Below are 17,995 nucleotides of genomic sequence, written 5' to 3'. Positions count from 1 at the left end.
CGTGGGAGGAGATGCACTCATCCAGCAGCAGGTTGACAAAGGGCTGTGAATTACATAAATTATTATCAATGTACGACGTAAGGCCCTTACGAATGTACTGGCATGGGCCGTTTCGCAATCTCACCCATGCTCACCGCCAAGAGTTACCGTCACGAATCTGGCTCGAGCAGCACAGTGAGCAGCAACTCCGCAGTCAGCGCGTCTTTCACTTTGTACCTCACTCACTGGGACTCCCCATTGGGTAAGCGACGCAGAACGCGTGCGTGAGTTGCGCGCGCGCGCGCACGCGTCTGTGTGTGCGCACGCGTGCGTGTGTGGGATGTGTGCGTGCGTGCGTGTGGGTGTGTGCGTGCGTGTGGGTGTGTGCGTGTATGGGTGTGTGTGTGTGGTCACGCCACAGAGGTGGGGGTGGGGGAACAAGTGTTGTGACGGAGCGATCTGAGCTCAGTGGGGGGACGGGACGAGCTCGGGGGATCCTCCTCCTCCGCAGAGCGCGCGTGGAGGTGCACCCTGCTCCACGCCAGGACACTTCAGCTGCTACGACGGGGAGCGGCGCAGCGTTGCGGACCACTAAGCCTCGACAAGACTCCAAGGCAAGATCATCGTGGACCCGATTAACAGGGCGGCGTGAGAGTACCTCAGCTACAGGTCGTCGTGAACGCAGGCTCAACGCGAACGCTACACTTACAGCGGCGGCTCGGCGTGTGGACAAACAACGGCACGGCCATGCGACCAAACACGGCGGCGTGAGCACAACTCCACTCAACCTGACTTAAATCACACTTCGTGGACGTGAGATTACCGCTCAACTTCGAGCGCAGCGTGGGAGCAACCGAAGCTACGGCGAAACCGTGGACACAGACACGCTTGCTAAGCTGGACAAGACGATTCACCATGAACGCCTAAGCTCCAGCTTCACCGCTGCACAGTGTGGACACTTAACAGCCGCGGCGCGAGGTTACCTGCGCTACAGGGCACCGTGAACACAACGGCGACAAGCTCGCCGTGAACAACCATGCAGCTCAGCGTCACCCGCAGCACCCTCGCGCCCGGCGTGCCGGTGGACGTCAGCTGCGGAAAGTAACACAAATGCGACGACGATAATCTTATCGTTATAATAGTGCTTCTGGCGGAGGGTTAGGGCAAACGCTCCAGCGATGCTCAATTTCCAAGTGATCCCGCACGAGGACGCGACCCCGCCGTGCGTCGTGGGGAATTCGTCCGCGTGGAACGACAGCGATCCGGCGACGTCCGTCGGCGTCAACTGCTCGTCGGAGGGCACCGGCCAGAAGCCCGCGGAGATGGAGTGGATGGTAGGCCTGGGGATGCTCATGTCACTCATCGTGCTCTTCATCGTGTTCGGAAACGTGCTCGTCATTACGGCCGTGGCCAAGTTCCGGCGGCTGCAGACGCAGACCAACTACTTCGTGGTGTCGCTGGCGTGCGCGGATCTGCTCATGGGTCTCATCGTGGTGCCGTTCGGCGCCACCCCCGTGGTGTCGGGCACGTGGACGTGGTATTTCGGGCCACGCTTCTGCAGCTTCTGGACCGCGGTGGATATCATGTGCGTGACGGCGAGCATCGACACGCTGTGCGTGATCGCGGTGGACCGGTACATCGCGGTGGCGAGACCGCTGCGCTACGAGACCCTGATGAACAAGAGGAGAGCGCGGTTCATCATCGTGGCCGTGTGGCTCGTCTCGGCGCTCATCTCATTCCTGCCCATCGAGATGGGCTGGTGGAAGAGCGAGGCAGCCGCCGCGGCGAATAACACTGCAGGAGGACGTCTGCGAGTTCAACATCAGCCTGGAGTACGCCGTGGCCTCCTCGTCCGTGTCCTTTTACCTACCGCTCACCGTCATGATCATCCTCTACTCCAAGGTGTTCCGCGAAGCGCGAAAGCAGATGGAAAAAATAAACACCAGCGAGGGTCGCTTCTACAACAACGCGAACGACAGCGCGACGATCAAGAACCCGGCGAGGAAGCTCTCCAGGTTCCTGTCTCGCAAGGAGCACAGAGCGCTCAAGACTCTGGGGCTCATCATGGGCACGTTCACGCTCTGCTGGCTCCCGTTCTTCGTCGTGAACATCGTGCAGGTGGTGTGGAACTGCGTCCCCACGGGGGTCTTCGTGTCCCTCAACTGGCTGGGCTACATCAACTCCGCCTTCAACCCCATCATCTATTGCCGGAGCCCCGACTTTCGCTCCGCCTTCGAGAGGCTGCTGTGCTGCGGCCGCTTGGTCGGGAGGCGGAGGAGGCGGAGGGGACGCGGACGGAAGGACAACAACGAGCTGGGCCAGTGCACGTCGTGGCCCATTTGCCCCGACTCGGGCTCCACGCAGGGCTACGTGGAGCGCTGCAGCGAGACGGGAACGACGCTCTGTGGCGCCAGCACCAGCAGCCAAGGCAGCAGCAACAGTGAGCAGAGCCTGGACACCAACGGGAACTCTCACGGCCTCTTGTCGGCCCTCTAAGGGCCATCCGTGGCGGAATTACGCTCGGCGCACCTTTGCGCGACACTTACTTGGATGATGGCGCGGGGTGGGTTGGTGGTGGTGGTGGTGGGCAGCCACTGAGGTTGTCGATCTAGAGCCCTGCTCCTCAATGCGTTATTGTTGTGTTATTTGTTCGGCACGCAGTTCCTATCTATCTAAGGGGAAGTTCATGTTAATGTGGGGCTGCGGAGGGGAGGAGGGATGACCCCCCCCCCGCTCCGCGCCTCACTCTCCCGCTGTGAATTGTGATGACTTTTTAAGTTTCGTCCAAAATTTGTTTTGGACGAAACCGTGCCGATGCCTCCTCCAATTGGGCAATTCTCCAAAAGCGATGTGAAGTTGGGCTTGCTTTTGTTGTTGAATCGACGTTGCAAATCTGGCCTGATATTACGATATCGGCAACGTTACATACGGTGACATAGCCTCCAGAAAATGTTGAAGTGTGCCAAGGGACACGGTGTTTTGGCCAGGTGTGATCCCACGCCCAAAATGTACACAGGCTCCCATTGCATGTCATGCACAGTGCCACTCCACTGTTGGATGAATGCCTCCCTACGTTGTCGGTAATTGGGGGTTGTTGGACCATAATTCACCACGCTGATCAGTACTCTAGGTTAGGGTATGATGTCCTTTCTTGTTGAAAGCAGTTACAATGCCACAGCTTCAAAACTCCACATACCTCTCTCATTGTATTATTTATTTTCGTGGTTCTGGTGTATGTCGTCCGACCCGTACAAATTTTTTTGTTTTGCTTGTGACTTACCTCAGGTCGCTGTTTAGCGGTTTTTTTTTTTCATTTCTTTTAAATTGTTCTTTTGCTCAAACGCACGAGTCGTGTGGACACACGCACGCGGTATAGCAATGGCACCGAATGCAATGTTGTCATTGTTTCCCCTCTCTCACCACGAGCGATAGCAAATGTTTGCCAGGCTCCTGCTGAGAAGACGTTCGCAATTGTTGTTTTGCACTTTGCCTGCACGGCCGTTGAATCGACAAGGCGTATGTGCCACGAGTGGGTGAACTTACCACTCGCGGCGATGAAGGACCAAACAGCACATCACGTGCTTGCTGCTGCTGCTGCTGCTCTTGTTGTTGAAAGTAATTTGCTCAGACAAATGAGTCCGTGTTTTGTTTCCTTTCACGGACGACACAATGTTAATCACGTTTAAGCACCTTAGGGGACAACCTTAGCAGCCTTTTTTTAAAATTGAATGTCCGTCGACTGATATTCCATTCGTGTTGAAATGTCTATTGCGTATCACAGTGTACATTTGGTAATGGATTTACAAAAAGATTACTTATACACAGTATACGTGCACATGGTATGTACATGCATATATGCACCTACCTTTGTATATACTGTAGGATATACTGTATTTTTTTTACAGACACTTCGCGTTAATTCGCAATGATATAGCGCCAACCCAACGCGGACATTGTACGCGGAACGAGACACGTGGAACTATGCTTGAACATTTCGCTGCTGCGCCGCACGGAGGAGGCACGTGGGCTCCCGCAGTTGGAGCCGGCTTCTGGATCAGCAGGGTAGTGCCACCGTTTGTCCATTCGACATGCTGTATCACTCTCTCTCTCTCCGTGTGTGTGTGTCTTTCTCGCGGCCGCGCGTTGTGTTTTCGACTTGTATCGCTGGTCCGTTGAGCATCACCTGCCCGACGTTTTCGCTCCACCTGCTGGGGAGATTCTTCAGCAGCGCGTGGAGCGAAACGTCGGACATCGACACGCGCACAATGCGTGTTATTCGGCTTGATTGCCCGACGTTTCGCTCCGCGTGCTTGGAGATTCTTCAGCAGCGCGTGGAGCGAAACGTCGGACATCGACACGCGCACAATGCGTGTTATTCGGCTTGATTGCCCGACGTTTCGCTCCGCGTGCTTGGAGATTCTTCAGCAGCACGTGGAGCGAAACGTCGGACATCGACACGCGCACAATGCGTTGTTCGGCTTGATTGCCCGACGTTTCGCTCCGCGTGCTTGGAGATTCTTCAGCAGCACGTGCAGCGAAACGTCTGACATCATGCTTAACAACACGCGGTGCAACCCGAAAGTACATCCATCAGAGAGAGCTGTACGCATGTGCGCAAACACCGACGCGACTATTCGCTATTACTGCTGGCTGTGAGCTGCTCCTCGCCACTTTGAATAGAGCCTCATCGCGATCAATAGAGTCACCTTTACAGGATCATTACCAGACTGATCAGAACACGTTAGCGTTCTATTTATTTATTAACTATTTTGGATAACAATTTAGTTCGACCAATCCATCCGCAAACGATGGTATTTATTTATAACAAATCGATATATATTAATCGCTCGATTACAGAGCGGCTTAACGGGAGAGGTCTGCGTGGGTGTGTGTATATTGATACTGTATTGTATAAGAGTGGGCATTATTGTCTTAATGTGCACACAACTCATATGAATGATGTGCAATAACCGACGCGTAAACGTACAGAAGCCTATACTGCACTGTTGTAAAAAAAAGAAATGTAACAGTATACGTTTCGTACTGTTTATTTTTGTAAATTTTATAATGACGTAAGGCTATTTAATGGGTACAACCTCGCGCGTGACGCCATACTGTGTAATTTAAGTGTTTGCTATATCTGTACATGTTCCGACTTGAGAGAAATGCATTAAATTGCACTGGTTCATCTCGACCGTGGGTGTGTGCGCGCGAAATTTTTTTCCTTCTAAGCTCGAGTTTGCAGGCAGTATAGCAGCGATAAGAGATAGGCACATTAAGGCAAAAGAGTGAAGTCCCCAAGTAGCTCAAGGGAGCCACGGAGTTGTGAGAAAAAACAATGAACACAGGAGTGCAACAAATACCTTTATCAACTCCAACTAAGTTGCTGACAAATTCAAACAGCTCATAACTATTGTTAGCTTGTGATGAACGAATCGATTACCTTCGCTAATTCACAAACACATTGGAAGTAATTAAGTAATGTAGCTTGTCCAGCATACACGGTATTGCGCGGCTTATAAGATACTCCGGAAAGTAAGACGCACCCCCCACACACACACACTTGTGCCCGGTGTGAATAAAGTTACACAAATCTGGCCATAACGCACACGTCTACCGGATTATAAGACGCGCTCTCATCTTTTCCCATATATCAAACAAACAAACAAAAAACTTGCAGGGCTAAAGTGTGTCTGTTTATAATCTCTAACATACGAGTGACGTATCTGCGTTCAGGGGACGCAACGACGAACCCATTTCTTCTGCTTCGGGCTACCCGATGGACCAGAGAGAGAGCTCCCCTCGCCGACCACGCACTCACGCGCGCGCACGCACACGCACGGACTCACGCATGCGCACGCACGCGCGCACTCACGCACGCACGCGCACACTTTCTGCGTGCAGCTGTACGGGGTTTGTGTTGTGGCAACTGAGAGGTGGGCACGTGGAATGCGGCTGCAGTTGAGTCGTGCCGACGTCGACCCCCGGGGAACGCGGTTTATTCTGGTTTCCCTGACCAGTTTGGATGCTATCGAAACAGGCGTGGTGCTCCCTCTCGGCCGATTATCATCAACTCTTTGGGCGGTTCCTTTGGGGATGATTCCCGAGTCAAGTTTACTGACGTCCATCCTTACGCAATGTGGGTGAGCGCCTGTGCGTATGAGGAGTGTGGGGAGCGGTAAGTGGAGCGTCTAGGCGACCCGAGTTCGATTCTCGCTCACGACCAACACTACCAGTGACGAGTATCTGAACCGGTCTTGGGCCTCCCCTAGGTCGACTCAGCCTCAAATGAGTGCCTGGTGCGGTGCGTAAACATCGTCACTAGGGAGATAAAGGTAGCCGGGCGTGTGCCGTTCCGAGATATATAGGTGCTCGCTAATGGCACTTGCCCCAATAATCTGTTAAGGCTATACGGGGGATCTTTGTTTTTGTATATTTATTTCGGAGCTGGTGACTTGACTATTGAGTTGTGCAAGCGGTGAAACTGTATGGGGAGGGGAGGGGGGCAGGTTTCTGGCTACGAAGGTGGGTGAGGGACGATTGAACCTCCTATTAGCACGGTTGGCTGCGTACGGTGTGAAAGAAGTTCAAAATACATAGATAAAAACTTATTTTTATTTATCTACTTATAAGAATCATTTCATTATTCAGACCCCCCCTCCTCCCATTCCATTCCTAAGGACCAGGACCCATTTCGCCAGCCACGCGACTTCACTGCCCTAACCCTGACCACAACTCAATCAGGCGCTAGCACGAGCTTTCAACCCAGTGGCGTGGAGCTGCCGAGTGTGCAGGCGGTGCAACTGCACCCGGCAACGAAGAGGGGATGCATTTAAACAGGGGTGGGGTGGGAGGGGGGGTCCCCTATTTAATTTCTTGCAATAGGGTTCATGCCAACCACGATGTGTGCCACTATTCATAGGGCATGGGTGCTGCGCAGATTTGAAACCCTTCTGCGTGGCTCATGAGAAGGCGGCACAGCTGCACAGCGATTGACTATTTTCATCTATGTGTGCGGAGCTTTAAGTGTTATCCGTCTTCGTAAAATGTAGTTTTTTTGTTGTTGTTCAATCCGAGTACTCCGGTTTCCTGCTACAATGCCAAACAGTCATTAATGGGACTGGCCAAACATGCCTCTTTAAAATGAGTCCGGAGAATCGGTGAGGCCTTCTCGGGTAAGTATAGGGCATGCCATGCTTGGCTGTTTGGCAGTGCACCATAGATGTCTGCAATTTCTGCTGAGCGTACGAGGCCCTTTGAAAGTGATACCTGACAGCAAAGTTAACATTTCCCTTTTAAAAATAACAGCTTCGATTTAAATAGCGTCTCAGTGCAACCGTATCTGAAACGCTGTACACAACAGTGGGTCTTGTGTGAATTACACGTGAAAAATGAGGCCCATATATATGGTAACGAGACAGAGTTGGAGGCAGAGGAGAAAGGGAACGTCTTGAACCTGGACTTGAACGGGGTGAGTCGACAGCACGGATCACCGATGGGATAGTGTTCCAGATTATGGAGGCTGCAAACGAGCGACGCAGCAACACCATGAGATCATTACCAAGGCCAAACCTATTGTCAAGGTGTGCGTCATGATCCCACTCGGATCGATGCAAAGGAAACCACTCAATCCACTAATCTGTACGCGGGCACGTGCACGGCTGCGCAAAAGCGGGACCACAACGTCTGTGACTCACATACGCTCCTGCAGCCCCTCCACCGTGCGTTGATGTATGTATTTCCACGGGCCTTTTGTTCAATTGACTGTGTGGACGACGGCAATTTCCTCGCGCCACGCGAGTCGCGCGGCCCAGCTGACCATGCTTCACCGCGCTGGTCGGCAGGTGAAAGCGGGTGGAATAGGCGATGGAGCGAAGTTCAGTAGAATCATTTTGATTTTTAAATCCTTTATATTAAGTTCGCTTGCTTGCTTAGGACCGTGCAAATCTTTCGGTCGTTTTTTAACCCACTTCCCGTGATCCAATCGAGCTGACATTTTGCACACAGACTCGTTGTGCGTGACAATGCATTTTCGTGAAAAAAATGTTTCCAAAATTTTACACTGTCTAGGGAATTTTTTTAAAATATTTAATTACCAATTGTTTAATGCTGCCAGACAATCATCTGACCCATAGGTAGCAGCCATCTCAAGCCAAAGGACGAGAGGACTCTAGCCGCCCCGATGCCACGCATATAAAGGATTTATCGTGAAAAACTTTGTTTTTACGGGTTTACTTGTTTTTCTTTCTCCGCTGCTCTCTGCTGACAACGCAGGGTCGTTGCAGTCAACATCTGAGTGTTTCGTTGTTCGGTCGTCGCCAATGCAAGCACTACCCAGCCACTATCCAGGCGTAAAACCTGCTGAGCTTCCGCGATCTGTCGAAAGCGGGGTGCATTTCGTCAAAACGGTCAGCTCAAATACGGTATACTCTGCCGTATAAATGTCAGTCGGTGTAATTACCTGACGCATGCTTCTACAACTGGAACACTAACTGACAAAGGGCATAAAGAAGCATGGAGAGATGCGTACTTGGGTGCACCATTGAGACACAGAAAGGCGAACACGTGGATGAGAGAGCGAATGCAAGTTTATAAAAGCGTTTAAATGGTTAGGCAAATTAACTTGGCGGGACGAGACGTCGCCTGAAGGCATGATGGCAGATGGTCAAAAATAGCGACAGGCAGCCAAGGAACGGAACGCGTCCCAGAGGACACCCAACGAAGGGAGATGGAGTCATTAAATCAGCTCGTGGGCAAGGTGTTTGCGTGGATCGTTGCATTGAGAGGGATGGCAAGCAGGCTGTGGGGAAGCTTTATCCAGCAGTGGATTGATCAAAGCCGCTGCTAATAAGGATCGTGGTTATACATCATCCATGCAAATGACGAATAAGCAACAGCGGGCGCATTATCCTATTTGTGCAGAAGCTAATGGACTGGGCTAAAATGATCAGCCATTTGATTTGATAAGCACTCAAATACGCAGATCCCCACTTCGCGTAGGCATGTAGGCACGGCTCACATTGCAATAATCGAGGTGAAGACAGTAAACAACGGGGGTTTGTTTTTTCTCTCGTTGGGAATAAAATAATGGCAAGTTTTGTTCATGATTTATTGTGAACTACTTGTGTGGCGATCGATCTCTGTCGGAACAACAATTCGAGGCCACGTGGTGGGGCAGCAGAGGGCAGTGCATCAACATTCATCGTTGGACTGTATTTCGATGTTCATTTTTAAAACTAATCCGTGTGATGTGATCAACAAGTATTGCGTCACAACAAAATTCGAGGCCACGTGGTCGGCAGAAGAGAGCAGTGCATCAACATTCATCGTTGGACTGTATTTCGATATTCATTTTTAAACTAATCCGTGTGATGTGATCAACAGGTATTGCGTCGCAACAAATTCGAGGCCACGTGGTCGGCAGAAGAGAGCAGTGCTCCAACATCAATTGTTGGACTGTATTTCTATGCTTTTGCGTTTATACCGCTTATACGGTCCACAATTCCCGACCAATGCGAACATCGGTAGCAAGTGATATCTGAACTAATCCAGTCCCCCCCCCCATTCACCAACTGTCACTGACAAATTGTGGTGAAGTATGGTCAAGTAACCCCAACAGCGGGTGGGAGGCTCTCGTCCAGTAAGTGGATTGACAAACGAGCTGTGCACGCGCTATTTGCATGCAGAATAGCACGGTCCTTACGCACGGCATGCCCACACTGGCCAAAATATCCGGGTGTTTCAACAAAAAAATAAATCTTGCATTGTGCCTTTGTTAATACAATTGAGAAACCTTATACGGAGATTCCACAATCGGTCTTACAGCGCCCTGGGTGGAATGGAGCGATAAAAACACGTGCGTGCTCCGTTTCACGTGGAGACAAAGACAAAGATCTCCCGTGTAGCCTTCACAGACTGTTGGGGCAAGTGCTGTTAGCGAGCACCTCTAAAGGCCGGCACGGTACACACCAGGGGGTGGGTGGCAAACACCACGGCCGGCCGCCTTTGTCTCCCCAGTGGCGATGTTTACACATCTCACCGGGTATTCATTTGAGGCTGAGTCGACCTCGGGGAGGCCCAGGAACGGTTCAGATAATTTTCATCACCGGTGTTGGCCGTGAGCGAGAAACGAATCCGGCTCGCCAGGTTCGCAGCGCACTGATTGGAACGCTTCCACGAGTCCGTCATCAGATGAGATGGAGCGGGTAATGGTACTCGTTCAGAAGTCGGCAATCCGTGGCTCTTTCGTGATGTTATTTCAGTACCACCGTCTCGTGTTCACATGCATTGCGGCGTTTCAAATGTTTTGTTTTTTATTAAATCCTTTATATTAAGTTCACTTGCTTGCTTGCTTGCGTGCTTGCGTGCTTGCTTGCTTACGACCGTGCAAATCTTTCGGTCGTTTTTTAACCCACTTCCCGTGATTCAATCGAGCTGACATTTTGCACACAGACTCGTTGTGCGTGACAATTAATTTTCGTGAATTTTTTTTCCCAAAATTGTACACTGTTTAGGGATAAATAAATAAATATTTTATTACCAATTGCTTAATGGTGGCAGACAATCATCTGACTCATAGGTGGCAGCCATCTCAAGCCAGAGGACGAGAGGACTGTAGCCGCCACGCATATAAAGGATTTATAGTGAAAAACTTTGCTTTTACGGGTACATTTTTTTTACCGAATTCGAAAAAAAATCCATTCTCGTTATTTTGGGTCGTCGACCTCTGTACGAGGTGGATGGTTGCATTGTAGAAACAAGAGATGGGGACAGGCCTTCATCTAGCAGTGGCTTGATCGTGGCTGATGATGCTACTTGTGGGCATGCTTTTACTCCTGCAGGTGTTCAGCGTTCACTGCACAAGAGGTCACAGTTCATTCATTGCGGTTCAAATGACTAACAATGATTCAGAGCTTCACTTATAAACGACGATAATTAGAATTGTTGGTGCGGTGAGTGCCACTTAATTAAGAACAATACGTGACCGTGTATTATTTCCAATTTGCTCAGCTCGGGCAATGTGTAACACGAGTCACCCTTAATATAATTTTCATAACGCGTTATTTACAACATCCCAAGTTGCAACTTTGCTTAATTTATAGCACAGGATTAAACTGTGCTGTGATTGGGCCATATGCACGTGTGCCTGATACTGTACTTTGCTTAATTCTCTCGAAAATAGATTTTAACATCGTCAGATTCCTGTTAGCTAACCTGTTTTAGACAACCTCTGAAATGTAGGTGTGACACCACCAGTAGGCATCTTCTAATTTTATCCAATTGTGCAATCGGAGTTATGTTATGAGAAGAAAACAAAAACATCGCAGCTCTCGCAGAAGGCAAGTGTATCCTCCACATGAGAGCAGAGCATCTGAAAAAAAAGAGCGTCACACAAACACAGGATTTCTACACAGCGAAGATGGACCACAGCGGTGTTCATCACTACTTTTCAAAGGGGGGAGGGGCCCACTTTCGCCGATAAGACAACATCGGTGTGAGGGCTGCCACACGTTTGAAACCATTGGGGGTTGTTGACAGCAGCACGATGGTGGGGGGGGGGGGTGTCACGTGTTGTGTATTGTCGAGGGCCGCACATCAGGGGCCCACAATAAAAGCCATCATGGCCCGCAAATGGCCCGCAGGCCTTGCAATTAAGAACACTGGACTAGTGTCAGAAAACAAATTGTGATGCCCATTTATGCACATTTTTGTCATGATTCCACGGTGTGCCTTTTCACACGCGCTGCTATAAAGTTAATGAGCACCATATTTAGTCTAGATTTGAAGCTTTCGTGACTGCAAGGATTCATACTCTTAGTTCTTTCGGTAAAGTCACGTAGGTAAAAAATGAAATTAAAATTAATAAAAATAAAACAATAAAAAATAAAAATCACGACGTTTCGGAGGCAACACAAGTCTCCGTCATCAGGTGCGTCTAATCTGGCTGTGACGGTCCCACCTGATGACGGAGACTTGTGTTGCCTCCGAAACGTCGTGATTTTTATTTTTTATTGTTTTATTTGTATTAATTTTAATTTCATTTTTTACCGACGTGACTTTACCGAAAGAACTAAGAGTATATATTTAGTCTGCAGAATTGGAATACGCATTAAAAAAAGGCAACGATTGTATTTTGTGTGTGTGTGGCTAGACTGAGACGACACTTAAGAACCTTGTTTAATCACAGACATCTGCCAGAAATTAAACTCTGAATCTTCAAGTGCCGGCTCAATGCTCCGCCGAGGCGTTTGCCCCATGAGCGACTCATTTGCAGTGATCGCTGGTGATGCCGCGTATTTTAAAAATGAAGCTATTAATGAGAAGACTTCAGGTGAGGCATGGCATCTTAAACGGCAGAACAATTACATTAATTACTGTCAATTATATATTATCATGTGGTTAATTGGGTAAAAAAAAAGATATCGGAGAGCATTATTTTGTCGGCAATGCGTTTATATGCATGTGGTCATTCCACTCAGTGTACGTAATTCTCAAAATACAGAGCAACGAACATGTAGTTTATTAGTTTTCATGCAGGGCTACTGAAGGAAGACTTAACACGAAACCCTTTCCTAAGCGAGCATATTATTACAGGCAGCAAATCGCTGTGTTCAATGTACGCAGTACCCACGTTCTAAAGTTACAAAGTCGCTCACGCTGCTCGTGAAACTATTACACGTGTTTTTTTACTTGTACACAGTGCATTTGACCAATACGGTCAAGTATGGTCAAATAATCCACAGAACCTGTGCAGGGGGACCCTCATCCAGCAATGAATTGGCATGGCTGTACACGTGCAAGTGCAGCGCTTTCGTGCTCACGTATAAGGCATGCGATGGGCTATTAATCAATTTACTCATTTGGACACTGAAATTTTTTAAAATGCAAACACGCCATAACAGGAAAGAAGAAATTCATTATACGACTCAAAACTGTGATTTTAATTTCGCCTTTAAGCTTACATAGTCTGGAAAACGCCTAAAACCTCATATACACTTACAAGCAAATCTTAAACCAGCCGTGGGCTTAATGGTCACTGCGCCTCTCCCAAAATCTGGGCGTAGCTTGTATGTTCTTGTCAACGTACAGTGCTCAAGAGTAGACCCAGTACAAGACACTGTGGTGATAAACTCAGTTTTCCCTTCAGCAGGGAGATGCCAAAGCCTGATTGTGCATTTCACTGCCGTTTCTGTAACATTTCAGCACCATTTCCCCTTCGAAGCACATTTTTATACCACAAACAGGAAACACTGCATTTGCTACTGTAGGTTATAGATATTTCCCCCCGAAAAGCACTGGGTTTATAGACAGCGAAGATGGACTAGTGTCAGTTGAACAGGGACATTTTCTACTGACCTTGGTAAGGTTGTTACATAGTGTATACACCAAACATGATAGGATTATTCTAGACTTGAGGTTTTCGTGACGGCAAGGATCCATACTGTCGGTTCTTTCGGTAAAGTCACGTAGGTAGAGAAAATAAAATAAAACAAAACGACGTTTTGGGCGCAACACAAGCCTAGGGCATACTTCAGCGATTGTTTTCGCTGTGGTTGTCCCTGCCTGATGATGGACGCTTGTGTTGCGCCCGAAACGTCGTGTTTTGTTTTATTTTCTCGACCTACGTGACTTTACCGAAAGAACCATGATAGGATTATTAGTTTAATGTTATTATACTCTTAGGCTTTTTCGGTAAAGTCATGTAGGTAAAAAATAATAGAAGTAATAATGAAATAAAATAATAAATCACGTTTCGGAGGCAACACACGTCTCCGTCATCAGGTGGGACCGTCACAGCTAAAATGACTTGTGTTGCCTCCGAAACGTCGTGATTTATTATTTTATTTCTATTAATTTTATTTTTTACCTACGTGACTTTACCGAAAAAGCCTAAGAGTATGAATCCTTGCAGTCACGAAAGCTTCAAATCTAGAATTCATATTATAGATGGGAGTGATGTGATTGGGACCAACTGGAACTGATGGCTGACCTTATTAGTTTCTGGCCCATCAGCCCTGCTTTCACCAATTTATTAAACTCAATTTCAAATTGTATAAAGTAGTCCGATGACAGGACATATGAACACATTACTTGTGACATAACCAGTGACTGCAAAACCTGTTGTGTTTGACAGGATAAATGCACATTGATGATAAATACACATCGTAATGATGATATCGCAATACATTCAAATAATTACATTAAGTGCATGAATAAAAACAATTGCACAATGAAGTTATGAAAACCTTTATTAAACGATATTTCCATATATACATACAAGAATGAACACATTAAGAAACAATGTACATTACACATGTGTAAATGTATATACTGTATATATTTATACACACATATACATATATACAGTATGTTTTATTTCTCTACGACGTGACTTAATGACAAAAATGCTTTCATGTTAACATTTCATAATTATTGTAAAACCAATAGATATTTGCAGGGCATGAAAGACAGCAAACTTCAACATACTAAAATACAGATAAGGTACAATTAAAATAGATTCAAAAATGGTTATGTTCATAAATTTTACATAAAGAACCAGACGCACACACATACATTTTGCACAACAAAGAACATTTAAAATAAACCGTAAGTGTACATGAACACATATCACACCTACCTACATGGATGTGCAGCATGCATTGTTAACAATGTTGGGGATAATTTAAACAGGTCATCAATTGACTATTTTATGTAGACAATACCGCATTAATAGGAGCTATGGTCACTTTTATACAACATATACTTGGCACATACCATTACTTGGACAATGTATATGCTTGTATGATAAAAAATATGACTTAACTATTTGGAAAACTGTCTAGCAGTTGGGGCAAGAGCACAATATTCTTGGGGAAAAAACGTGCTATCCATATGATGACCAAGGCGTTATAATTTGGGTTTGGCAGTTAGCACTAAGATTCTTCAAATGGTCACATTAAATTCATGCCGTCCCCTACTGTTATATTTAGAATTCGTTATATAAATGGTTCTTATCATCTTACACTGGCAACAGAATGAAAAGGGAAGTAACTTTGGTTGAGAAGGATTGGAGCCGTTGCCCGTTCAAGGCAATGTCCACATGTCTGCCACAAAGTACGCAAAGCATATTTTCTTCCCCAAAAAAGTAAATGTTACAGTTCATAATGTTCTACTCAACTATAACCAGCATCTCAATTATATATACATATTATACATATATCTCATTAAAAATACACACATTTGGTTGATGGTATGTTGATGCAGTTCACATGGGTGACTGGCTTCATATGTTTTATGGTATTATGAATGCACTATTACACTTGAAAGAGATTAGAAAGTACACAAGAGATCAGTAAGTCACTCTACAGTTTATCCATGTGAGGAGATCACGACACTATGTTCTGGCATGACATGGTGGGAACTCATGGAATGATTTGCATCACTGGATCTGCAAGTTAGCCAGTGAGGGTAGGTGAACTGCATTCTTGGGAGTGTCACGTTACAGGCCAGTGCCCACAAACAAGATAATGTTGCAGTAAAGACATGTGATTAGCTCCGACAACATTAGTGTACAGCAGCAGCAGACACTGGATTTGTGTAGCAAACTGGCGCAGTGAATCCACACCAATTGATGGGAAAATATTGTGCAGCCAGTGGCATGATATGTACATGTGATGTGGAAAACCTCTAATAGATAATAACGAATCATTTTTACGACAGAAATAATTGAGAAAGTCAAATATGCACCGAATGCTCTGCATTTCATCACCTTAATTTATACAGTGCATCTTTGGCAGTAAATAATATAATTTAACATACCACATTGCAATGGAAAATAACCTTAAAACGCAAAATGTTTTTTGTTGTAATATATATAATTCAATTATCACACGCATACATCTTTCACATTAGAGTTAGAATGAATTTAACTTAGAATTCCAGCCATGCAATTATAGCAAACACGATTTAGAGCAATGTGCTTATAAAACTGAAATACACGTCATGATCATTTGTGTTCAACTGAAGCCGTTGTACCGAGCTCAGAGATCAAAGTACTTGCACGTAAGACATTTACCAGCCTATGCACAAGCAATGCTGATTTAGGGTTGATTCTTTGTCTGATGTTCTTCTATAAGCTTTGTGAGTCTTTCAATCTCTTTACCAAGGGTCTGCATGTTTTCCTGAAAAGAAACAACAAAGATAATGAGTCATTCAGTATTCTTAGGTTTTTCCGGTAAAGTCACGTAGGTAAAACATTAAAATTAATAAAAATAAAATAAAAATCACGACGTTTCGGAGGCAACACACGCTTCCGTCTTCAGGTGGAACCGTCACAGCCACGACAGCTGTATCAAGTAAATGAGAGATTGCAGGAGCTACCACTCAATTTATATAATGGTTGGAGAAGGGGGGGGGGTAAGGGCCGAGTACAGCACACTTTTTATTAATATGGTAAGGTGAGGCTTAAGAGGGTGAGCCTTTGTTAGTGTTTACCAGTATTCAGCTTGTGATGGATCGTTATACAGGCACAATTATATCGACAAAGACACAAGGAAGTACACACTAGTAAAATTCTGGAACCAATAGGAATAAATATCATGCACTGTTGAAGCTGATTTTAGACAGTATAGGAAGAACATATATTGACATTTATTAAGTTACTTATTAACGTACGTTGTAGTAAATAATGAAAAAAAACATTTTAAATCTCACTTTTGAAGACTTAAACAAACTTAATATGATATATATGACTGAGCACCTTCACGAACGATACACTCTTTTCTCTAATACCAACGCTGTACTTTGACAATGGTTTCTTTGCCGTTTGTAAGACAATTTTTTAATGGGATGAATAGGGTCATAAAAAAAGATTCAACAATATGGAGACTTCTCGCAATGACAGTACGGCAGTTATTGGAGACTTTTACATTCCACGCATGGATACATTTGGCAAAAGCCATTAAGCTTAAACACTTTCAGCCAACATCCAAAGCCTTAATAGCCAAGCCTGCAGTGTGAAAATCTGAATGAAATGTGGCAGACCATCATCACCAAACAATATGTCGACTCATCCAAATGAAAAAAAAAACAATTCAGATTTAACATCATTTCAGATTTTAAAAAATTGATGGACATCCAATATATACACATTTCTCAACATAGCCAGCAACATAATTTGCTCTTTTGTCCCTTCCAAAGCACTGCAAACCACACATATCCGGGCAGGCTGACCTGGAGGGTACAAAATGTATCGTATTTAATGGCATTATTAGAATATCATGTTTGTGAATAATATCTCTGAGAGTCTGGTAACCTGTGCTGCACAAAGTTCAAGGGAACAGCTACACAATAGTACGAATATGCAAGGAAAAGACCAATGACTCATGTCCTCGAAGGTCCAGTAGGGATTGCTTGCATATTGTAAAGGCTAAAATTGAAACCTCACTGTAATCCAAAGCAAAACATTTTCATGGGTTCAGGATATCAGTGGGGTCAACTGTGGCTCTTTTATGCTTTTAAAATGTTACATTATAAAAATAACATTGCCATTGATATTCAATCATTGCTGTATTTTTTTAGTATGTAATTATAGGCATGCCAGGCTAGTATTGTGATTTTACCAAGAGTAGTAGGGTTATATTAATTTTTTACTTAAAACTTTCGTGACTGCAGGAATTCATATTCTAGGGTTCTTTCGGTAAAGTCACGTAGATAGGAAAAACAATGAAAATAAAGTGAATAAATAATATAAATATCACAACGTTTCGATCGCAACACAAGCAATCGTCAATTTGTTTTCATATATACGTGACTTTATCGAAAGAATCATAGAAAAGGGCTATATTAATGTCCCCCTCATTATTCAATGAATTTTTTCCATTTAAGGTTGCGATACATGTACAGAATTAATAACTTTTTTACACTGTTGTGCATTTTGGCTGGAAGGGTCAAGCAAACGTATTGCATACCTCTGTTCATTTTAACGAATCCACTCTTACACATACGATAACAGTGA

The 17,995-nt window shown here is 45.7% G+C and overlaps 1 protein-coding gene and 1 pseudogene across 1 annotated transcript in view; one reads left to right on the top strand and one right to left on the bottom strand.

The window, feature by feature from the left end:
* The first annotated feature begins 461 nt into the window (after positions 1 to 461).
* On the top strand, positions 462 to 4,067 carry LOC133343433 (beta-2 adrenergic receptor-like; annotated as a pseudogene).
* A 10,148-nt stretch (positions 4,068 to 14,215) lies between these two features.
* Positions 14,216 to 17,995, bottom strand: part of CCDC186 (coiled-coil domain containing 186) — a 32,084-nt gene continuing 28,304 nt past the window's right edge. The window contains exon 16 of the mRNA XM_061553032.1: positions 14,216 to 16,160. Within this exon, the coding sequence (XP_061409016.1) occupies positions 16,080 to 16,160 (81 nt within the window). The 3' untranslated portion in view covers positions 14,216 to 16,079. The remainder of the gene's footprint in view (positions 16,161 to 17,995) is intronic.

The sequence above is a fragment of the Lethenteron reissneri genome, chromosome 17 (genome assembly GCF_015708825.2).
Source record: "Lethenteron reissneri isolate LAM-NWPU_2019-01 chromosome 17, ASM1570882v1, whole genome shotgun sequence".
NCBI classification, from domain to species: Eukaryota; Metazoa; Chordata; class Hyperoartia; order Petromyzontiformes; family Petromyzontidae; genus Lethenteron; species Lethenteron reissneri.
Note: the sequence above shows the minus strand (reverse complement) of the source record. Positions and strands in the feature narration are given on the sequence as shown.